Source organism: Peromyscus maniculatus, chromosome 20 (genome assembly GCF_049852395.1).
Source record: "Peromyscus maniculatus bairdii isolate BWxNUB_F1_BW_parent chromosome 20, HU_Pman_BW_mat_3.1, whole genome shotgun sequence".
NCBI classification, from domain to species: domain Eukaryota; kingdom Metazoa; phylum Chordata; class Mammalia; order Rodentia; family Cricetidae; genus Peromyscus; species Peromyscus maniculatus.
In genome coordinates this window covers 54,671,026-54,695,694 of record NC_134871.1, presented here as the reverse complement: position 1 = coordinate 54,695,694, position 24,669 = coordinate 54,671,026, and the positions used below count along the sequence as shown (strand labels likewise).

The following is a 24,669-nucleotide window of genomic DNA, read 5'->3' as shown; positions in this document are numbered from 1 at the left end:
ATGTTTCAGTGAATGACTAAACACCCAGAGCATTAGTTTTAAACATTTTTCAAGATAATAATCCATTAATTATACTGCACATTACCTGTCAACAAAGAGTCTTGTTCCACCCGAAGTTCACGAAAGAGAAGAACCAAATCAACAGCTACGCCAATTGTATCCAGGTTCCTGTATTAAAGTTTAAGACAGAATTAAACTAAATATATGTGCTTCTCTAATGCTGAATTTCAAATACTGATTTATTGTATAATGCTGAGACTACTGACCAACAGTTCCTACAGTGAGCAGAATAACAGCTTCCAGAGATGTGCACATCCTGATAACTGAAATCTATAATTATTATCTTAGCTGGTAAAGAGAACTTTTCAGACAATACCAAATCAGTAATTTTGAGATGGAAGGATTGTCCTGAGTTATATGGAGGTCCAATATATCACAAGGCTCCATACAGAAGGAACACAAGAAAGTTGGAACCAAGAGAAAGGAGGCTATATGCCAAGAAAAGTGGTAGGGCTAAAAGCTGACAAGGCAAAGAAACTGACTTTGTCACAGAAGCCTCCGGAAGGAAGTACTATCCATGCCGATCCCTTATGGACTGCAGAACCCCCAAATAATAAGATAATAAATGTGTGCTGTTTAAGTTTTTGATAATATGTCACTGTAACAAAAGTAAAGTGACACAGATCTGAGTAGCGATAGTGGGGTGTAACAAATAACTGAAAAGGGGGGAAGAGACTTTGGTCAGCAGGCAAAGGCTAAAAGAACCCTAAAACACATGACAAAAAAAAATCACAGTGCCTTAGACAGACTTCTGATAGAAACACACACATAAAGGCACAGCTGGCAACATTTGGAAGGAAATGAGAACATGTTATTAGAGACTACAGGAATGGTGATCTTTGCTATGCACTGCCAAGAGTCCTTGGACAGCAACCTACAGCTGTGTGGAAAGGAAAGAAAAAAGAAATGCCCAAAACTGTCCCATGTACTGTGGCCGTCTGCCTACTGTGTTTGAGAAAAGATACTCATTTTCTAGTGTTACAGGGCCCAGATAAAGTGGAACTTTGTCCCAAGATGGACCACCATCCAGAGATTCATATGTAACTTAGGTATTTGATGTATATGTAACTCATGAGATTTAGAGGGCATTCTGAACATGAGCTGATGCTATCTATAGTGGGTTTAGAATGTAGGAGAAAAAAATGTATTCTGAATTCAATTAATGTGAATGTTTAAGATTGATGGGTGAACTGGGATAAAAGAACCTAAACTCCTAATCAGTTTATTCGTTTGTTTTTAAGTGACCTTATATGGGCAAGAGACACAGTAATAGACACAATAATAGCACCTAGTGCAGAGTTATTAAAACCCTTATACTTTCCTGAATGATAGGAACCTGATCACATTGGAGTATATATATGTTCTAAAAGTAACTCAGACAGAGCTTCAGAATGGTGTGTGCTGCCAGAGAAGCCAACCTGTAAACTTTCAGTCTCAGAGAGGCAAGGGAGATGAAAACTGAATTCAATACCCACCACCAATAGTTTAAATTAACTATGTCCATATAATGAAAACTCCATTAAAAGAACTAACATTGGAGTCTGGGGAGCCTGAAGGTTAGTGAACACATCAACCTGCCAGGAGGATGGCATACCCAGGGAGGACACAGAAATATCATCCCACCCTATCCCTTGTCCTATGCACATCCTTCTACCTGGATGTTCCTAGTACAATCCTTTACAGTGAACCAGAAACCTACTTTCTTGAGTTCTGTGAATTACTAAAACTGAGGAAACCCTCAACTTCTAGACAGTCTTACAGAAATGGGGGTTGCCTGGTACCTGATCTCTAGCTAGTATCCAAAGTGGCAACTGTTAGGTCACCAAGAAGTGGGTCCACCAAATGGCGGCGCTGATAGCAAAGCCTCGACCCTCAGCTGAATATGGCTTTGCTAGGAAACAAAAACCAATAGTATTTCTCAGAAGCCCTTCACGGCTAGCTGAATGCTCCTGACTAGATGTTTCAGCACCCAAATACTTCTGACCCCAACTGCAACACCTCCTCCATCAGAGCTGCCCTCCATATACCCCTATATAACCCGATAAACTTTTATAGCTGGCTGCTGCTCTCTACTGTCCCAAGCAGCCAGACAGTTTTGTTCTGTGTTTTGGTTTTTGTTTTTGTTTTTGATTTTTTATTAAAACTGTTCTTCCTATCCATGGAGAATGGCTGTTTTGGTGTTTCTTGCTGCACCTACTTAGCAGGGGAAAAGACTGTTCAGTCGTCTCTTATTATGCTTACTTACAGCAACAGCCACTTAGGAGTGAGCCTTTTAAGTTATGACGGATTCCCACAGATAGTGTCACAACAGAAGTGAGTTATTAAACATCCAGTTAGTATCAGAGATTCAGGATTGGTGTCAGTCAACACAGGAGACTGTTGAGATGTAACTAAACTAATGGCCAATTCTGAGGTGGGGAGATTATCCGAGGCAATCTATGACAGGTCTTCGTGAGAGGGTCACAGGAAGTCTCTCCTCGTGCGTGCACAGGTCCGGGTGGTCAGTCACTGCTTTAGCCTCTCCACCCAGGCTGACAGTCAGTGAGAAAGAGCACAACACTTGCCTTCCAGGAAAGAGGCTGTTGCATCCTGTTCTACTCATTTCTACATAGGCAACAGCTCGCTCCCAGGATAAGGGGAAACTGTGCTTTGTTAAATGTTACAAGATGGCTGCAGGGAAGGAATCAAAACACAATTTCATAAAATTAATTGTATTTAATGAAATTCAAATTTCAGAGTTTAAAAATGTAATGCAGCCGGGCGGTGGTGGCGCACGCCTTTAATCCCAGCACTCGGGAGGCAGAGGCAGGCGGATCTTTGTGAGTTCGAGGCCAGCCTGGTCTCCAAAGTGAGTTCCAGGAAAGGCGCAAAGCTACACAGAGAAACCCTGTCTCGAAAAACCAAAAAAAAAATTAAAAAAAAATAAAAAAATAAATAAATAAAAATAAAAAAATAAAAATGTAATGCAAATATGCTCAGTCTTTCACACTGTGTTTGGCTGATATCACACTACAATGGAGTTGAGAAATGTGTAGAGACCTCCAGCAAAGCTTAACTACCTATGAGCTGGCCCTACAGAAACAGTACAGTGACCCCAGCAACAGTGGTTATCTTTACATGCAGAGCCAATGCCTTGAACAGTTCCTGGGTATTTCCTGAAATATCATCTGACGCAGATCTCAGATGGTTTGCTTTGCTGTATTACAAACAAAGAGACTTAGACCTCAGTGGCATCATATCTTCTAAACCTTGAGTAACAAAGAAGAAAACGAACACACACACACACACACACACACACACACACACACACACACACACAAAGAACACATATACATGGATGTTTTGATCTGAATCCTGACTAGCTCAGAAATACTGACTTTAGTTAAAACTGTCTGTAAAGTTCCCACTGGAATCTTTGTTGTATTTCTGACTAAAAATTTTTCCCCAGAACTAATGCCTCGAATGATTGGAGTTTCCCTTTGGAAGTCAACAATAAATAATAATAAAATACAGGAACCAAACAAAACCAGAGAAAAGTCAGTGCCCTTATATTTGTATTTCCGTGTGTACCAACCAGCAGTTGCACACAGTAAGAGTTAACCATGACTACACGTACTGCCCTTGCTTTAATGACCACGCCATAGGCTGAACAGTTCATTTCCCTGGTATTTATTTTTATATTATTTCAATTTTTATAGTAGGCATATAATCTCCCGAAGATAAAATACAAACTGTTTGAAAGCAGGTGACAGTGTTACCATCAGAGGCAGAAGTACCACACACTTGCTATCTCACAGATACCACAGGCTAAGGAATCTCCCCTACCAGTCACTACCCTATGAAAAGGGGAAGTGCTATTCAGAAGGGCTTCTTCCACGCACTCGGAGCCTCATGTCCAAAGTCAGATGACTGACTACAAGAAGGTAGCATAATCCCAGGCAACAGGACCTTGGGTGGCTCAGCAATGGCAAGGACTTGCTTTTCAGCATGGAGCTGGAAGAGTATCTCTGGCTCCCTGTGCAATCAGGACTTCAGACTAGTTCACCTCTCCAAGCCACAATTTCTTCCTTTGGAACACTGGAAGGAAACTAGCACAGTCTTCTTCAGTTTATCCCAAGTGTTCCGTGGTTCCATGTTGCAAAAAGTCAGTGAAAGAAAGAGGTCACTCCAAAATGAGTATTTTAGGCCTGTGTGGCAGCAGGGAAGTCCAGCCTCTGGGGGACTGAACTTTCCACAGCCAGACAAAGGCATATTTATTGATTGTTACACTAAAATTTTTTTTTGAGTAAGTAAGTTCCTCATACCAAGGTCTCTAATCTAATCTAGTTGTTTCTCTAAAGGAAAGCATCAGGCCCTTGCTACTTTAGTCCTTATTGTGTACCATTTGCAGTGCCCAGGTGTGCCAGGGGAGTCTTGTGACCAAAGTCATGCACAGGCTGTAATGCTCCCTCCGAAAAACAATTCTACAATTCACAGAAAACAATCACTGTTTTCCACAATGATTTCTTCAAGGTCAAAGTACTCCTAGAAAACAACTCTCCATTCTAGTGTTTACCCTGGATACAGTGACTCTGCAGGATTGCTACAACACCCAAGGATTAAAACAAGGTATTGCAAGTAAAGCTCCTAGGACCAAACCTTTCCCCGTGCTGACCAGGCCAGCAAAGATGCCCACCTTTCCCTGTCCTTCCCCACCTGGGAAAGTACAAAAGAAACTGGCATTCTGGCTGATGTTTCCAGAATATAATGGTGCATTTTCAAAAACTTGCTGCTCTTCCAGAGGATACAAGTTCAGTTTCCATACCCACCAGCTCCAGAGGATCCCACACCCCCATCTGGACTCCATGAGCACCCATAATACACATGTGGCAGACACACAGACACAAAAATAAAAAATAAATCTTAAAAATGTTTACAATTTTAATTAGCTAAAAAAAGCAAAGTATTAACCATTATTAACAAGATTAATGTTATTTCTCTCCATTTTCTGTAAAGAAATGGCAGGTTTGTTTTAGCACTGATGTTAAAAAAACTCCAGCTTTTCTTCCTTTCCTTTCATCTTAAAAATCTCATTAATCATATTAAAGCCTCAGGTGTAAGACTGTCTAAGTAGCCAAGGGAATCAAATGTCTCCTGGACCAGTTCAACTTTACCCATCACAACAGTGATGGAGAGGCCTTGAGGCCCTGTCTAGATGCAAATGCAGGAAAGAAAGGTGAGCATCCTGCTTGTGGCTTCCGACTTCATTTCAAGTAAAATACTGTTCAAAAAAAAAAAAAATGTAATAAGTTGGTTCTATAAAAGCAAGAGGAAAAGCCAGGCATAGTGGCGTACACCTTTAATCCCAGCACTCGGGAGGCAGAGCCAAGGTGGATCTCTGTGCCCTGTCTCAGGAAAAAAAACAACAAACAAACAAACAACAACCAAAAAAAAAAACCCACCAAGGAAAAGCAGCTGGGCTCTAGGCAAGAGAGCTGTACAAAGGAAAGTGCAGCAGAGAGCATCCTCTGCTCAGGACCTAACACTTCTCAAAAACAGACCCAGCTTAAAACAGACAGAAAGTGCTCTGAGCTTTAGAGTCTTAAGACAGATAATCTCCAGAACTTATGAAATATTCCTGCTCAATGTAAATACAGGGTAACTAAACATTTACAGTTAAAAGGAAGCCAAGAACTACATGTGAACTTGGGCAGGCTGAACCTAGAAATATGGAGCCAATGCCAAATTCAAATCACTGCCATAGGAAGAATCAAATACCTCAAAATAAGTTACAAATTACAAACAGGAAAGCTGAATAATCTCTCTTGTTAAACAAGAGAATACAAGAAATAAAGGATGTTTCCCTGTAGAGGTAAAGGACAGCTTTGTAAAAACAATGAGTAATACTATAAAGCCAAAACATTAGCCAACACATAAGAAACACTCATAGAAATGTGTCACTACCTGATTGAATTCTGGTTCACAGAACACTCTATACAAGCATTCCGAAGACATCTGAAGCATTCAGTGATTAGCTGAAGACTGGAAGCCAGATGTTCCACTTGGGAAGGATCCCTGCAGGCCAGCTCAACAGCATGAGTAGATTTCTTTAAGATATCCAGGACTCTCTGGAAGATCGTTCTGGGTGCTGTTTCCCTGGAAGAAGATAAAGTCGTTATAAACTGGAGTGGGAGGAGGGGATGGGGGGGACACATGGGACTGACTGACTTCCAAATGTCCCAACCCCAAAACTGCTTTACCTACTTGAGCCAGGGGAAGCTAGATCTGTCTACTCCAGCTCCTTCATTATGAAACAGAAGCTAGGAGCTGCAGTGTAGACTGTGTAGCTACTATGTGGGGCACTTCTGTTAGTCCTTACACGTGTTCTCTCACGACCATTGAAATAATCTTAATATCCATTTTAGAGGCAATGTAAGAGAAGGAGTTGCTTACCCACATCACCTGGCCAATGAATGCCAGAGCCATAATTCCAATGCAAGTTCTCTGATTCTAGTACTTGCATATCCCAGGACAATCAAAATCCACTCTAGATGAACTCTCTTGCTTATGGATCTGCCACTACCCAATATGGACCTTGCACTGGGTTATGGGAAACAATATTCTAAAAGGACTAGGTAGAGGACAAGAGGGCATGCCACTCTTCTCTACAGATCCTATGAAGCCAGCAACAACCACACAAACTTTGCACGTGCAACTGCAAGTGAGAGGAAGGGAGAGAGGGAACAGGGGAGGGGTTGTAGTGTGCCAGTCCCCTATGAAGATGAGTGCCCAGCAGAAAGATGGCCTACAGTTGTCTCAGTCACCTCAGTCTGCATGCTTCTCTCATGCCAGAAATATAGCCTACTATCATTCCTGGGCTGTGAAGATGACAATTTTTAGTGTAATTTGGTACCTAAATGAAAGCCAATTTCCTCATTCCATAAATCCCCTAAAGAAACAGTAATCTGTTTTTAGTGACAGAACAAAAGCTGGGATGGTGGTAGCACATGCCTTTGATCCCACCACTTTGGAGGCAGAAGCAGGTGGATCTCCGAGTTCAAGGCCAGCCTGGTTTATAGAGCAAGTTCCAAGACAGCCTGGGCTAAGAATAACTGCCATGTTAGATATTTACGAGACTCTTACGGACAGTCCTGACCATGTGAGTGTTCTCCTCTGTTCTCAATGTAGAATGACAGGATTAAGCCAGACAACAGAAACTGTAAACTAGTAACAACCTTGTGCTGCCTGGATATGATCAAATTCCATAAATGTCCCTTCCTTTCCAGAACCAAGGACATAGCACATGGCTTCTGTGTATTATGTGGTATCTGTTGGTCTTATAGAGACGGACATACCATATTTTCCCATGGCTGGATCTTTGATAAATCTAGAGGCAAATATACAGCTCATGTCTTACAATATGAATTCCATTTTATCTGGCTTTTCTCTTCTCCCCAATTTCCTCATTTATCTCTTTCTCAGACATAAATAGGTGGCCAGACTCAGAGCCTCCCACATGCTAAGAAACTGTCATTGACCTACAACTCTACCCTCTCCCCTTATCTTTTTTTTTAATTTATTTAATTTTAAGACATCTAAAATTTGTTTCAGGAAAGAGGCAGGGTATTGATTAATTAATTAATAACTGAGAAACACAATTATCTGCCTGCCCCCTCACCCCTCCAGTCAGAACTACCTCCAAGGACAGGTCATAAAACTTTGACCCAGTGTTTCAGTGACTTAGTAACCAAACAAAAAAGTGAAATTCACCAGCCTAGGCAACTGTATCAACCAATTATATATGTAAGACATTTTTGCTGACAATATTGTCATGAAAATTAAAAAAAAAGAACATTTACTAACACTCCCATGATAGCATTAAGGATTAATGACTATGCTGGAGAAAATACCCAAGAGTTTGAAACACACTGAAGAATGGCAAGAGTATCACAGTTTCTATGACAAAGTTCAATCTAATTACCTGTATGTGTTCTGATGTGTAGTTTCAACATTTACTATTTGGTCTTACAAATAAAAACAAGTGAGGGAGCTCATGGCACCACACTTGACTAGTATGCACAAAATTCTAGGTTCAAACTTTAGTAGTGCAAAAATAACAAGAAAACAGCTCTCCAACTAGACTAATCTCCAGTAGCTTCTCTATTCCCCTCAGATGGCTAAGAGATGTGCATTCACACCTGGGATGATGGAGTCTGTCTGAATTCTTTCAGCTGGCCCTTCACGGTCTTCACAGACGCACACCACTGTCCACAGTCTTCCCTTGAAGACAGTCACCCTTTGATCTCTTATCAGCTGTCTCTCTAGAAGCTGACAGCTGAAGCAGCACACGGTTTGAACAAAACTCTGGCTACAGACTAAAGAAGATAGGTGTTCTCAAAAACAATGGTGTTTTTATAATGTAGAGACCACAGAAGAGTTAAGTTGAACTAACCTACAAAGATAATTCCTAGTCTTACATATTCACTTGTCAGGGATGCATTGGGTCCTTATTATACTTTAATAAAAACAAACAAAATGGAACTGAACTTAAGACCCATCAAAAGACTCCTGAAATCCAAATAATTGTAAATAGCTTCTACACAGTAAGCTCACATGGCACATCTGTGAGACAGAAAATAACTTGTGTTTGTAGAACAAAGGAAATGATCACAGTGATCATTGTTACTTGCTCTTCCCAGGTTCTAGTCCCACGGGTTCCTGAAAGCACCACATGCTCCCAATTTTCTGTGCCCTTCCACCAGCATACACTTGGCACATTGTCTCCACCCAGTTCTTTGCCTTCGAAAACTTGGCCTGTGATTCTGATTTTAAGGAAAATATTCTACCACTGAGCTACACCCTCCAGCCTAAACATCTCCTTTTTCAGAAATCTTCTGAAGACCATATCCCTGGTGAAACTCACCCACTTCTCCAGTGTATGCCCTATAACTCTGTATCTTGCAGACTAGAGACTAGCTGACTCTTTTGTATTTCTAGTCCACTGGCACTCACTGACAGATATTTTCTTTTCTACCTTAAATAGCAAGGGCATTTAGCACAATGAAAGTGGTTCAGGCCTGTACCAATTGCTGTCCAGGAAAGTCGGTGCACTTGGATGGAGGCAGTACCTTAGACATTAGCTTAATTCTTTTTCTTCCCACTAAGAGATCCACATATTCTAGATGCAGAAACTAGAATAGTCACCTTGTAAGGTGTGGCTCTAATGTAGATATATGTCTTGTGATTCCTATTTGGCATATTTCATTTCTCCTTCCCCATTAATTACTACAAACAGATTAATTTGTAAGAATAGTCTATAACCCAAATTAACTGTATTTTAAACTTCCTGAAGGTGGAGAATGTGTCTTAAATGTTTGTTTCCATCTATAAAAGCTGAGAAAGAAACAACAAAAACATCTCTCCAGAGTCTTAGAGCAAATAGCTATGGATTCTATTAACCCTGCCTGAAATAATACAAACATAAGCACTGTTTATTAGAGGATGAAGACGCTTTTCTCAACAACAGTAAAAGCATTCACCTCTCCCCACTACTGTCCCTTCTCCACAGCCTTGAAAGAAAACTACTGAGCATCACAGTTCTGCAGTGTTCACAGTCAGGACAATGTAATGTATCTAAATATGTAATGATTAATGACAATGGAATAGCTGGTAAAGATCAGTCAGTCGCTCCCATATTACAAACATTAATAATAATAATTGCTGTCAGTCCTACTTTAACCAAACTAACAAAAATATTCACAGAGGCTTTAAGAAGCTTAGCTACTTCATTCGCAGAAGGCAGAGTACTTATGGAGACAATTAAACTTCAGCCGTTAGACGTTCCTATTAGATAGGAATGCATACCCTGAAGACAATGTATAAATGAAATGTTGTATTAGAGGACAAAAAAATTCCTTTGAGTTACACAAAAGGTAGAATTTCATTTCCTTCAAGTTTCAACACATTTGTTGGTCTTGGCAAGTCCTGTTTGAGTAAAATTAAAGAAAACTACCCGTGATTATATGTCACAGGTTAGACAAGCCTAATATACCATATGTACACACATTTTACAGTTAATTTATCAGTGGACCTCCTACTGAAAAGGAAACTAACTGCTAGACATTGTAACTGCAACTAAGACAATCACACTTGTTTAAAAATTATTCTAATACCTACCATATTTTTTTAAAGCTGGCTTATGTATTTTATAGTAGTTTAACCATTGTTGCTAAGAAAAATAATTAAAAGTTCATAGGTTTTTCCTAATCACTAGTTGTTATATAAAATAAATTTGTCTATTGATTTGATCTAGTTGATCAAAAGCAGCAGAAAGTAAGTGTGTGTGTGTGTGTGTGTGTGTGTGTGTGTGTGTGTGTGTGTGTGTTGACACAAAGAGCTTACAGCAAAATTCTGAACTCCACCTTTCCCAAGACCAAGGCTCTCCTTTGTACATTACCCTCTCCTCTCTCCCATCCAGGCTCAGGTGGTCCCTGACAGCCCTAACCAATCCATTTCGCTGGGTCATAAAAGTTATGTGTAAAGAGCATCTCAGCAAATATTTTAGACTCTGACAGCCAGAAACTTCCCAAAACACCTTAATCCTGCTCTTCATCAGAAAAGCAGCCTTAGATGACACTTAAACAAATGAACAGGGCTAGGTTCAAATAAAACTGTATTAGGGCTGCCTCACTGGTTAAAAAGGACTACTGCTTTTGCAAAGGACTGGAGTTCCCGCCCAGCACCCTCATCAGGCTGCTTACAACCACCTGTAACTTCAGATCTAGTAGCTCTAACACCATTCTGCCTCTGAAGGCATTGGCAATCATGGACACAGACACTCTCCCAGACATACTCCTAATTAAAAACAAATCTTAAAAAACAACTTCATGCCGGGCAGTGGTGGCACAAGCCTTTAATCCCAGCACTCAGGAGGCAGAGGCAGGCAGATCTCTGTGATTCGAGGCCAGCCTGGTCTACAGAGCGAGATCCAGGATAGGCACCAAAACTATATAGAGAAACAAACAAACAAACAAACAAAAAAACCAACTTCATGATGGCCAAATGTGGCTTACTGTGCTGTAATCCCAGCATCTGGGAAACAGAGGAAAGGGGATAGCACTCAAGGCCACCCTGGCCTACACAGCAGGATCTTGTAAAAGAATACTCTCTTGTAAATATCACAATTTAAAGTTCCCATCACTTTCAGGTGGCAGCTACTTAAATGTAAAAACCACCCTTCACTCATAGGCCATAATAAAACAGGTGGTGGGCCAGGTCTGGTAACTCCCGTTTTAGCAAGATTCCTAACATACCACAGTCCTCTCCCAGCCCCACAAAATCATGTTTTCCCGTTTCCCATCATCCTCATCACAATCAGTTCATTTCTCATCAGAGCAAATGTAGGTGAGCAGCATCGTGCTAAAGGAAAGAAGAAAGGACAAAGTAGCAAGGAGACGGAAGCAAACGCTAGACCAGATCCAAGAGCCCAGGAAAGAAGTGTGTGGGACAGACACCTAGGACAATGCTGGCATGGAAGGTGTGAAGGAGAGGGATGCCTACTCCAGAGGTGGGGTGTGCACTTTCTGTGACAACTGCAATCCAGAAGGCATACCGGAAAAGACCTTCAGGTACTTAGAACATACAGGAGACTAAAAGCACCAAACTGTGGTAGAGAAGAAGATTTGTGAGGGTCTGGAGACATGGCTCAGCAGTGAGTACCTGCTACCCTTGCCGAGGACCTGAGTTCAATTCCCAGCATCCACATGGTGGCTCACAACTATCCATAACTCCAACTCCTGGAGATCTGATACCTTCGCCCTATGTCCACTGGCATCAGGCACACACATGGTGCACATAAAGGCAAAACACTCATATTCATGAAATAAACCTAAAAAAATTAAAAAGAATGTACGTAAAACATTACTAAGATACCCAGCAGTGGTGGTGCACATCTTTAATCCTAGCACTCAGCAGGCAGAAGCGGGCAGATCTCTGTGAGTTCAAGGCCAGCCTGGTCTACAGAGTGAGTTCCAGGACAGCCAGGACTACACAGAGAAACCCTGTCTCAAAAAAAAAAAACATAAATAAATAAATAAATAAACAAACAAACAAACTACTAAAAATTTGACTTAAAAACCAACAGTTAAAAAGCCGTGTTTGAGGGGCTGAAGAAATGATGGCTCAGTGGTTAGGAGTACTTGCTACTCTTATGGAGAGCCAGGTTCAGCTCCCTACACCCATAGGGCAGCTCACAACCATTGGGAACTCCAGTTTCAGGGGATCTAATGCTTTGTTCTGGCCTCCTCAGGCACCAGGCACACAGGTGATACACATACATACATGCAAACAAACACTAACACACACATAATAAATAAGTCTCTCTTTTAAAATACAATATTTGAGTACAGAAATAAAGAGTGTGTGCAGGCAGGAGGACCAACTATATTCATTCCTGGAAAATCTGCTGGGAGGCAAAGGCACAGCTGAGATCATAGGAAGTCAGGGACCAGAATGGATGAAGCCCCATGAACAACCAAAGATTAATGCATACCATAGATGAGAGAGAACCACAATGCACAACTCCCATGGACCGAGAAGATTTGGGCAGTGGGGTGATAATATCTGACTAACATTTAAAGGATCTCATTTTAATGACTCAGCATGTAAGGCACCTGACACTATCTTGATGACCTGAGTTTGGGGCCCAGGAGGTAGAAAGGGAGAATCCAATCCTGTAAGTTTTCTTCTATTAACTCCACTATGTCACATACCATCAAACACACACACACACACACACACACACACACACACACACACACACACACACGTAAATTTTTTTGGGGTTTTTTTTTTTTTTCCGAGACAGGGTTTCTCTGTGTAGCTTTGTGCCTTTCCTGGATCTCGCTCTGTAGACCAGGCTGGCCTTGAACTCAAAGATCTGCCTGCCTCTGCCTCCTGAGTGCTGAGATTAAAGGCATGCGCCACCACCGCCTGGCTCGTAAATATTTTATTACATATAATGAAAGTTTAAAAAAAGAAAGAGCTAAGCCAGGCATGGTGGTGCATGCCTTTAATCCCAGCACTCAGGAGGTAGAGGCAGGTGGATCTCTGTGAGTTGGAGGCCAGCTTGGTCTACAGAGTGAGTTCTAGGACAGCTAGGGCGGTTACAGAGAGACACCCTGTCTCAAAAAAAAAGGGGGGCGGGGAGCAGGAGAGATGGCTCAGTGGTTAAGAGCACTGGCTGCTTTTCCAGAAGTCCTGAGTTCAATTCCCAGCAACCATATGGTGGCTCACAATCATCTATAATGGGGATCTGATGCCCTCTTCTGGCATAAAGACATACATGCAGATAGAACACTCATACACATTAAATAAATAATAGAAAGAAAAGAAGGAAGGAAGGAAGGAAGGAAGGAAGGAAGGAAGGAAGGAAGGAAGGAAGGAAGGAAGGAAGGAAGCTGATCATAGGAACAGAAATTGAACACACTACAAGGCCAGTGAGGTAGGTAGAAATCAGATTTTGATTTTTTCCCCGCCCTGTGCTGGGACCCAAGGCCTTGTACTTGCTAGGTAATAATAAATAAATAAACAACCTAGGGTTAGTTTGGTTAAACCTAACCAAAGTGAAAGAGATATCAACAATGAAAATTTCAAGTCTTTAAAAAAGAAAACCAAAGATACTCAGACTATGGAAAGACCTTCCATGTTCCTGGATGGGTAGAATTAATATGAGGAAAATTACTATACTACCAAAATTAGTCTATATATTCAATGCAATACCCATCAAGTTTCTAATGTCCTACTTCACAGATCTAGAGAAAACAATCCAACAATCTTAATGGAACTATAAAAGACCACAAACAGTCAAAACAAATTCTAAGGAGAAAGAAGACAACTGAAGATATTGTAATTCCCAGCTTCAAATTATACTACAGAGCTATAGTAAGAGAACAGGGGACCTGGAAGGTAAAAGACAAAAAGCAATAGTCACTTTATTTTCAATAAAGGCAACAAAAACACACAATGGAAAAGACAAACAGCGCTGACAAAACTGGATGTCCCCCTGAGAAGAAAAAAACTTGATCCTATCTTTACCCTATACAAAAGTCAACTGGAAATGGAACAAAAATCCTAAATAAAAACTAAAACATTGAAACTACTAGAGGAAAAGAGAATAAATGCTCAGCAAGAATGTTCAGAAACAAACAATAACAAAAAAAAATCTCCAATAGCACAGTAACTAGCCTCAAGAATACACAAATGAGATTCCATGAAATTAAAGTTTTTATACAGCAATAAATAAATAAATAAATAAATAAATCTATCAGCAAAGCAAACAGAGCCCACAGAATAGGAAAACATCTTCATCAGCTATACATCAGAAGGGGATAACACCCAGAATTTACAAAGAACTGGAAAAATTAAACTCTAAGAAAACAAAACTGCCAGTCAACAAACAATCGGGCTAATAAAATAACAGACACTTCTCAAAAGAAAAAATATAAATGTCCAATAACTATTTTTAAAGAGGTCCAACGTCGCTCTTCATCAGGGAAATGAAAATTAAAAGCACTTTGAGATACTCCATTTCAGTCAGAATGACTATTATCAAGAATCTAACAACAAATGTTAGAGAGGATATGGGAGAAGAGGAACCCTTATTCACTGCTTGTGGGAACACAAATTAATAGTCACTACGAAAACAAGTTTGGACGTTCCTCAAAAAGTTAAAGATAGCACAATTAGACCATTCCTGAGCATACCGAATCTGAAAAGCCCCATACCCCACCAGAGATACTTACACATCCATGTTTATTGTGGCTCTATTCATAATGGCAAATCTATCAACAGATGGAAGGATAATAAAAATATGGTACATATGTATAGTACTATTCAGCTGTAAAAATAAAATAAAATAAAATCACTGCTTCTTGGTCTTTTGGCTAAGATCCAATATAGTATCTGTTATCATCAGTTTAACAAACTGATATGTCCTTTAACTGAGGAGTAAGTTTAAGTGGATTTTTGTAGCAGAGAGATGAAATAGAAGCTCTCTCCATCTACTGCACACACTGACAGATATTGTGTACTACCTCTGAGAAAAGGGCACCCCCTTCAGGAGGCATTATAATTCTTGATCAGATAAGAATGGTGGGTTTGCAATTTATAGCTAACATTCTCTACTTACTGTGTTAGAAAAAAAAAAAAAAACCTGACTATAAAAAACAAAAAGAGGAATAAAAATGAAATTTGCAAGAAAATTAATGGACCTCGTAAGTTTAATATTAAGCAAGGTGACCCAAATTCAGAAAAGAAAAACTACATGTTCTTTCTTATATGCAGATCCTAGCCTATAATGTACATGTACCCAAACCAGTATAAAAATTTAGAAGGAGACCTAAAGACCTAATATTAGGTGATGAAGAAAGATGGAGTATAGGCAAAGGACTCATACGCCAACTGTAGTAACACACACCTTTAATCCCAGCACTCAGAAGGCAGAGGCAGACAGATCTATTCAAGTTTGAAGCCAGCCTAGTCTGCATAATGGGTTCCAGGTCAATCAGGGCTACAGGGTGAGAACCTATCTCCAAAATAAAAGGTCATGAAAGAAGATATAAAGCTCATTTTTTGAGTTTCAACTCCAACACAATTGTGGTAGATAATGTGACTTCAACTTTCTGTGTTTTGAAGTAGCAAGAACCATCTTTGCATTCCAAAAGAATACATGTGTTAGTCCTTTGAGGCAGTGACTGTGAAAGCTGGGCTTTCTTTTGAATTCCATTAACCAGCAGTGCAGCAGTAACCAGGCATGATTAGTCTCTGAATACATTTATTGAATTGACACATTCAGAAAAAGTGATTTTTAAAAAAATTGTTTTGAGGTGAAGGGGTTTGTAACCTGAATTTTTTTCTTTCGTTTTTGTTTAAAACTATATCAAATCATTCTATTATAATTATTTAATATGTGTTATATTACTATAATTAAAGAATGGCTTTGCTTTAAAAAGGGGGGGGGGCTGGGTGGTGGTGGTGGTGGTGGTGGTGGTGGTGCATGCCTTTAATCCTAGGGAGGCAGAGGCAGGCGAATCTCTGTGAATTCAAGAGGCCAGCCTGGTCTACAGAGTGAGTTCTAGAATAGGCTCCAAAGCTACACAGAGAAACTGTCTCAAAAAGCCAAAAAGAAAGAAAAAAAGAGGCTAGGTCTGAGGTTTGATGTTTATGTTAATAAACTTTAGTCATTTCACATTACATGGATATCAACACAACACAGTGTACCCCATAAATGCGTACAATTATGACTTACCAAAAATTAAAGGCCAATCAGTATTGTTACATGGCAATTGTGAATTTAAAGAGACCAAGAGACTAAGCGTGACTGTTTTTCCTCTAGCCTCCTTTAGTTATTTGGGTAACAACACAAACAAGTGGAATTTAATTGCAGATGGATGCAAAGCAACGTTTAGATCCGTGAATCCAAACGGAACTAAGAAGAGAATGTGAAATTAGGAAGGGAATGAAGAACAAAGCGTGAGGGACAGGAAATGGAATCAATAGGCAGGTTAGAGCAGGGGTCCCAGAAGTGGGGCAACTGAAACTGAGCATGAAGAAAGCAGCTAGATTAAAAGTAAGGTCCAGACAAGGTGTAACACGTGGCAGTGTGAAAGACAGAACACTTAGAAGTTGAGTTCACTGATAGTCAAGGAAATGAGGTTGGGCAATGAATGGATTACCCATGCAAACACCAAAATGACTAAGATTGAAGACAATTAAAGCAATACCCAGTTAAGAGTACACTAAAGCCAAACTTCAACAAATAGGATGGAGTGGCCCACAGATAGCTAAACTGCAAGACTGATTCAACAGGCAGCATACTGTCACAGCATGGACAAAAAGTTAGAGGGAACCAGTTAAGGTGGCGCAAGTCTGTAGTGCCAGCATTTAGGAGCTAAGGCAGAAGGGCTGAGCTAAAGGACAGCATGGACTACACAGCAAGATCGTGTCACAAAAAACAAAACCAACACACAAACAGAAGGGCTGGAGAGATGGCTCAATGGTTAGCAGTGTTGGCTGGTCTTATAGAGGATGGGAGTCAATATCCACTATGGGCAGCTCACAACTGCATGTAATCCCAGCTCCCTTCCAGCCTCCATGGGCATGACACCTACAAGCACATACACAGACAGATATACTGATATATATATATATATCAAAAACAAGAGATATATACAAGATATATATATACATATATATATATATATATATCAAAACAAGAGTCAGGTAGAGAGACTGACCAGAACAAGAATGGTGGAGAAAAGTCTGACTTAACTGGTGACAATCAAGGGGAGTACCTAGCCCATCTCAAGCTACAAAATGCAGAAGACAGAAAACCCCTCCCACTGTTGAAAGCCTCTGGGAAAGGCTTGTCCTCCAAAAGTGAGTAGCATTTCTAACAAAACGTTTACTGAAATGTTATTCTGAATGGCACTGAGTTCACAGGTAAACCTGGGAAAAATATGTCTTTGTTGTTGCTATTTTGATAATATACTGATACATTTCATCATGTAAGTCTTCTTTAATGTCTTTTGATATAATTTCTATTCTCTCTGGTGAGCATGATCATAATAACGGTGACCAGGACAAAGACAATAGCTAACATTTAAACTGTTCTTATCATGTGCTAGCCATTTTCTAGGGGTTGTACACATTAACTTCTCAGTGGCAATAAGGAAGTATATCTTATCTAGTCTCACAGCCAGAGAACCTGGCTCAGCTGAATAACCTTTCAGTATCCTGACTCACAGACCACTGACCAAGCCCTTGAGTCCAGTGACCACTACAAAAGAGCGGAAGAATGAAAGAGCGAAAATGCCCTTCTCAGGGTCCTGGTAGTCACAAACATACCCTTATTTGTTTTGATTTGCTGGGTGAAATTCTTTCCTGACTACTTCATCCACTTAAGATAACTGCTATGAGAAGTGGCCTCATGTTGAGCACTTCTGTATTTTGAAGCTGAGTCAGAACACCTTACCAAATAGCTCCATGTATATTACAGCTCATGGAATAGGTAAAAATAAAGGAGACGGCCATCACAAGTTCCTTTTTATAGAGGAACTTGATGTTCTCTCAAACAATTGAACTGAATCATGGCTGAGTCAAAATGCCATATGGCATCTAAGCTGATGACCTGTCTGGGTTTTTTGCTGAGGGTAGGGGGCGGTGTTTTGTTCTTTTTGATCACTCAAAGACTAGCTGGCCACAGGCTCAGTAATATTTAGGGAAAATCCATGTGTATGAGTGTACACAGACAGATTTATATTTTACTCCTGTGGTATGCTGACCTCTGAAGGGCTTAATCTATTTGCTTTCTTCATGAAAGTTAGTCAACATATTTATGCAAGCAACTCAGAATCACAAGTCATTTTCTATCCCTTGAAATCATCCATCTGTTATAACTGATGTTTCCTATATATTTCTAATTAGAGTCTCTTCTGTGCTTTTATTTTATATATAATGGCTCAAGAAAATCATAAAAATACTATCAAATGCCCATTATGTGCTAGATGTGAATGTAAGAATTGGAATACAGAATTAAATAAGAATCCTGCCTCTGAGGGAATGGCAGGTAATTAAGTGCTTTTAATACTCTGTGTTCTTGAAAAGAGGCAAAAACACAGGACACAGACCTAGAAATCAAAAAGAATTACAATATTATTTGTTATTTCTGTGCCACTATAACCAAATACCTAACAAAAACAACCTCTAAGAGGTAGGATTTCTGTTGGCTCACAACTTCAGAGGGTATGTAGACTCAGCCCATGGTCACCTGGCTCTAGAAGCCTGAGTGGAACATCCTGTTGGCAGAAGCATGTAGTAGAAAACAATCTCATGGCAGACAGGAAGCAAAGAAAAGGAAACACATAAGAGGACCAGAGCATAATATAGCCTCTAGGGTAGCATTTCTCAACCTGTGGGTCACGACCCCTCCGGCAAACCTCTATCTCCAAAAACATTTACAGTAGAATTCATAACAGTACCAAAATTACAGTTATAAAGCTGCAATGAAAATAATTTTATGGTTGGGGGTCACCATAACATGAGGAACTCTGTTAAAGGGTCGCAGCATTAGGAAGGTTGAGAACCACTGCTCTAGGGTCATATCCTCAGTGACCTACTTCTTCCAACTAGGCCCCACCTCCTCCTTTTTACTACCTCTCAATAATACAATCATGTGATAAATTCATCAAGTGGATAATCCATTGATCAAAGCAATCAGGATCCAATCAATTCCCAAAACCCATCAGCTAGCAATCAAGTCCTCACTCAATACATGACTAGTGGTAGTCATCTCATACTCGAACCATAACAAAATGAGAACTGAAATGGTAAATAAATTATGAAGAAAAATTACAAGTCTGTATGTACAAAGAGATCAAGAAGGTTTGAGGCATTTACAAATTCAATGTCATAACACTTGTGCTATTTCTTTGTTAGTAATTGGAAGCAAGCCAAATAGAATTCCTTTTACTATTTACTTATTTACAAAAATAAACTATATTTGCCCCACAAAACTTGGCAAATTCCTTAATCTTCATTGTCAAATTGATTAGATCTGGAATCATTCTAGGAGACACACTTCTAGGCATGTCAATGAAAGTGTCTCTGGAGAGGTTTAACTGAGGAAGACTTGACACCCAAACTGTAGGAGAGGGAAAAAAAAGAGAGAGAAGTCCAGAAAGCACCAGCATTACCTCCACCCCCTCCCCTGATTCCTCACAACAATGTGAGCAGTGGTTCACAGGTGTGGTAATTTGAATGTAACTGGCCCCTTAAACTCATAGGAAGCAGTTTTATTAGGAAATGTGGCTTTGTTGGAGTAGGTGTGGCCTTGTAGGAGGAAGTGTGTCACTGTGCAGGTGGGCTTGAGGTCTCCTATGCTCAAGATATACCTAGTGTCAGTCCACTTCCTGTTGCCTTGGGATCAAGATGTAGAATTCTCAGCTCCTTCTCCAGCACCACATCTGCCTGCACACCACCATGCTTCCCACCATGACAATAACGGACTAAACCTCTGCAATGCAAGCCACCCCAGTTAAATGTTTTCCTCTTTAAGAGTTCCTGTGGTCATGGTGTCTCTCCACAGCAACAGAAACTCTAAGACAGGGTCCTACCACTATGCCTGCATGCAATGACGAACTATACTCAGTGAGTCAACGTCTTAAGATGCTTTTTGTCAGGCATTTGGCCACAGCAAGGAGAAAAACAACAACATAGGTAGTTAAACAAATAATAAATTAGCATGGTACCCTGAACAGCTTTTTAGTGTTAAAAATAATTATTATTGACTAGCACTGATAAGAAGTGATTTTTTTTTCCTCAATGGAGCCAATTGGTGTATCCTCAATGTTCTATTCAATTCAGTGTTTACTGAATATCAAAACAGTCTAGGCACCCTGCCAGCAGATGCCCCAAACACAATGGTTCCTGCCCTCAAAAAGAGTGGTATCCAATAGGAAAAGACTGGTAGAGAAAGGGAATTCTATTATAATGAGGTAGAAAGGTGGCCTGGTGGATAAGGTAACAAACCTGAAAACCTGAGTTCAATTCCCAGGACCCCCATGGTGGAAAAGAACTCAAACATGCCCCCCTAGAAAAGGGGCATTCCACTATGAAATGAAGAGACAGTGAGGGAAGTTCACACTTTAACACCTCAAAATTCAGTTTGTTTGGTTATAAAAATTAAAAATGTATACCTAACTTACAAACAAGATATATACCTTCACACACAGAAATGCAATGGGAAGACTCCACTACAGACAAGTCTGAAACTAAAAGGCCAACATATACACCTTGAAGACTGATGGAGTAGACGGTCCCAGACCAAAGAAAACCTAAGCAGAAGAGCAGGCTTGGGTGGCCTCAGGCCCCACCCGGACCCAGCCAGCCAATGACATCAGGATCAATTTTCAACCAATGACAACAGGCTAATCAACTACTTAAGCCATGCATCTTCAGAAGGATGAATTAGAGATACAGTCCACGTTTCCTGGGGAATTAAGACTCAGCTGCCCATAGCAGTTCTCAGCCCCACAAGGCATTATTATATTAGTTGTCTTATCTTTTTCCCTAGATTTTCATTCATTCACACATCAGTTGGCTCAGCTCAGCCTCTGGAAACATAAAGCAAGCACTGTCTAGCATAGAGAAAGTGTCCATGAAGCAAAACCCCTAAGCACCAGATCACTAACAACGTTAACGATACCCAAACCTTCTACTTTTCTTACAGCAAATTTTACTATTTAATTTTTAATATTTTTTATTTGTGCATACGAACTAATAAGTAAGTGAGCAAGCATGCAAGTACATGTGTGCCACGGCACACATGTGGAGGTCTATGCTGGCTACTTTTTATGTCAACTTGACACAGGCTAGTCATTTTGGAAGAGGTAGAACCTCAATTGAGAAAATGCCCCACCAGACTGGCCTGTGGGCAAGCTTGTGGTATATTTGTTGACTGATGATTAATGTGGGTGGGCCTAACCAAAGAGTGCAACCCATGGGTGGGTAGTCCTGAATAGTATACGGAAGCAAGCTGAGCAAGCCAGCAAGCAACACTCCTCTCCATGGCCTCTGGTTCAGTTCCTGCCTTGAGTTTCTGCCCTGACTTCCCTTCATGACAGATTGTGATTGAAACATAGAGGCTGAAATAAACCCTCTCCTTCCCAAGCTGCTTTTGGTCATGGTGCTTATCACAGCAACAGACACCTTAACTGTGCTAAGGTCAAAGAATGACTTTTGGGAGCGGGTCTCTTTCCACCTCATTTCTACGTCACGATCTTTCTTGTTTCTGCAGTGTTGCTGACTGGCCCACAAGCTTCTTACGGATTCTCCTTTCTCTGCCTCCCATCTTGCCATAGGAGTCCTGGAGCGCTAGAATTACAGATACACACCCAGCTTTTACCTGGATTCTGGGGATCGTGTCATTAGACTAGCGTGACAAGTGCTTTTACCCACTGAACCACCTTGTCACCCAAAGTTCAGTATTTACATTTTTCCCACCAGTAGTAACACTTAAGTTGTAAGTAGAAAAGGCCAGTGACAGTTGCTCAAATAAAACAGGAAATTAATTTACATGCAGAAAACTGCAGTAATATAGCCCATCTAGATATGGCACATTCCCAGAGAAGTTCCCTTCCTCTTTCCCTGCTAATCCCACCTTCCTTTGGCAGCCACTGTTCAGGTGTGTATTATCTATCACTCACGTAGACTAGTGGACCAGCTGGTAAAAGTCTAGGCTTTGTAACTGGCTCTCTTCATTCAGTGCTTCGGGAATTCTTCCATGTGGCTCTGTGTCAGCAGTTCATTACTTTTCATTGCAGAAGTGTTAGCCATCCTCCCAATGATGGACATTTAAGTTGCTTCCATTTATTTAATCATATTAGTTAAGTTGCTATGAACATTCTTTAACAAGTGTTTTGTGGACACGCATTTTTGTTTAACTTTATGAAAATCTGCTAGTACGTTTCCCAAAGCAGTTACATCTTTTATAATCCCACCAATAACAGGTAAGAGTTCCTGCTGTTCCACAATCTCACAAAATGTTGATGTTGTCATTTTAAATTTAGCCATGTTAATCAGCACAGTTTGTTGTTGCTGTTCTGAGAGGTTACAGTTGGTTAGTTGTTTTTAAATTTTTTGTCTAATTTTTATGTGGATGAGTGTTCTGCCTTCGAGTTTGTATGTACACCCATGCCTGGCCCAAGGAGGCCAGGAGAAAGCCTTGGATCCTGCGGGGCTGGAGTTACAGACAGTTGTGAACAGTCATGTGGGTGCTGGGAACTGAACCCAGGTCCTCTGGAAGAGCAGTCAGTGCTCCTAAACGCTGAGCCATCTCTCCAGCCACAGTCTTGTTCTATATCCCAGGCTGGCCTATCCCTGTAGCTTGCCATGTTGGCTACTTTTAAGTCTACAATTCAACAGATTTAATTTCACTCACAACTCAACAGCCATCACTACTACCTATTTCTAAAACTTAAATATCCAAACTTGAAAATTTTAATTATTAAGTAGTAAGTTTCTATTCCTTGCTGCCCAAAATCTGATATCCTCTAAATCCACTTCTCTAGGAATCTAACCTATAGTTCATACATGGAATTATGCAATATTTATCTTTTTACAATTCCTTTAATTTCTTGGTGATAATCTATGCTTAGCTTTTTGAAGAACCATCAAATTGGTTTCCATGTTGGCCACAACATTCTACATTCTCACCAACAATGTATTTTGAGCTGGGAATGTAATTCAGTAGCAGAATACTGAACTCAAAAGTGCAAGGCTCAATGTTCAATACCCAAAACCATCAAAAATTTCAGGGATCAGTTTCCATACATCTTCACTGATGCTTGTTCTTTCCCATTTTTTAGGTAACAGCCAACCAAAAGGGTGTAAAGTGGTATCTCACTATGGTGTCCACTGCTTTTCACTGGTGGCCACCCAATCACACTGAGAGCTGAATAACACTGACTGGCATTTATACAGCTCCATTAAAGCACAAGAGGTATTGCCTAAGTTTTAAAATGGACTACCTTTCAAATGAATTGTAGAAATACTTTATACATTCTGAAACCATCTTTTGTTAAATATATGTGTAATAAATACTTTAGTCTATGCCTTGTCACATTGTCTTCTTACAGGGTTTCTCTGTGTAGCCCTGGCTGTCCTGAAACTCGCTTTATAGACCAGGCTAGCCTTGAACTCAGAGATCCGCCTCTCTCTGCCTCTCAAGTGCTGGGATTAAAGCATGTGCCACCACCGCCTGGCCATCATTTTGTCTTCTTAATGCTATCTCTTGGTCAAGTGTTTAATTTTAAGTCTAGATGGATAAAGTATTTTACTTAAATAGGATGTTATTATGTCTTAGATAAATGATTGCTTAGTGACAGAGGTGGGGGCAGCTATGAGTTAGTGAAGAGTGTGAATGTGAACAAAATACAATGACATTATGTATGAAAACATAATAAACCCCATTATTTTGTACTATTTGTACTACTAAAAGAGACTGTTTTTTTTTAAGTCTGCCTAGGTCAGAATGATACCAATTCGATACTTAGATCTATATTCCATGTTGAAATTTTTTTCTGAATGGTCCAAGGTGTAGGTCAAGTTTCATTTTATTCTGATTAATAGACAAATAGTTGTTCCCTCCTTACTAATAATATACTTTAAGTTGATTTTGGTTTTAAATTTATAAATACTTTATAAAGGAACTATAGCCAGAAATAGCTTTAATGTTTTCACATACAATATTTAGCATTCAATAAAAAGAACCAAATAAACATACACATACACACACACACACACACACACACACACACACACACGATAAAAACTAACAATAAAAAGTTATCAGGTCCAGTCTTTATAATCATTATGCTTAAGAATTAAATGAGAACATCAATTAGTTAGTATAGGAATATAAAAACAGATATACTAATTCAAAAATACAATATATAACATAATGATGGCAGGTTTGATGAAGAAAAGAGGATTAGAAAACTAGAAGGTAAATTAAAAGAAAAACTTTAGGCAGAAATTTGAAAAGAAAAAAAAAAGTTTAGGAACTAGAAAGAT

At 40.0% G+C, this 24,669-nt stretch overlaps 1 protein-coding gene and 1 non-coding gene across 2 annotated transcripts in view; one reads left to right on the top strand and one right to left on the bottom strand.

Annotated features, from left to right (window-relative positions):
• Atxn10 (ataxin 10) overlaps positions 1–24,669 on the bottom strand; it is a 142,499-nt gene that overhangs the window by 114,501 nt on the left and 3,329 nt on the right. Inside the window, exons 2-3 of the mRNA XM_042265503.2 lie at positions 6,004–6,195; positions 86–168 (exon numbers count right to left, since the gene is read on the bottom strand). Coding sequence (XP_042121437.1) covers positions 86–168; positions 6,004–6,195 — 275 coding nt within the window. The remainder of the gene's footprint in view (positions 1–85; positions 169–6,003; positions 6,196–24,669) is intronic.
• Positions 14,962–15,153, top strand: LOC121824556 (U2 spliceosomal RNA). Its single transcript, XR_006066494.1, has one exon. It is a non-coding gene; the product is annotated as a U2 spliceosomal RNA (small nuclear RNA).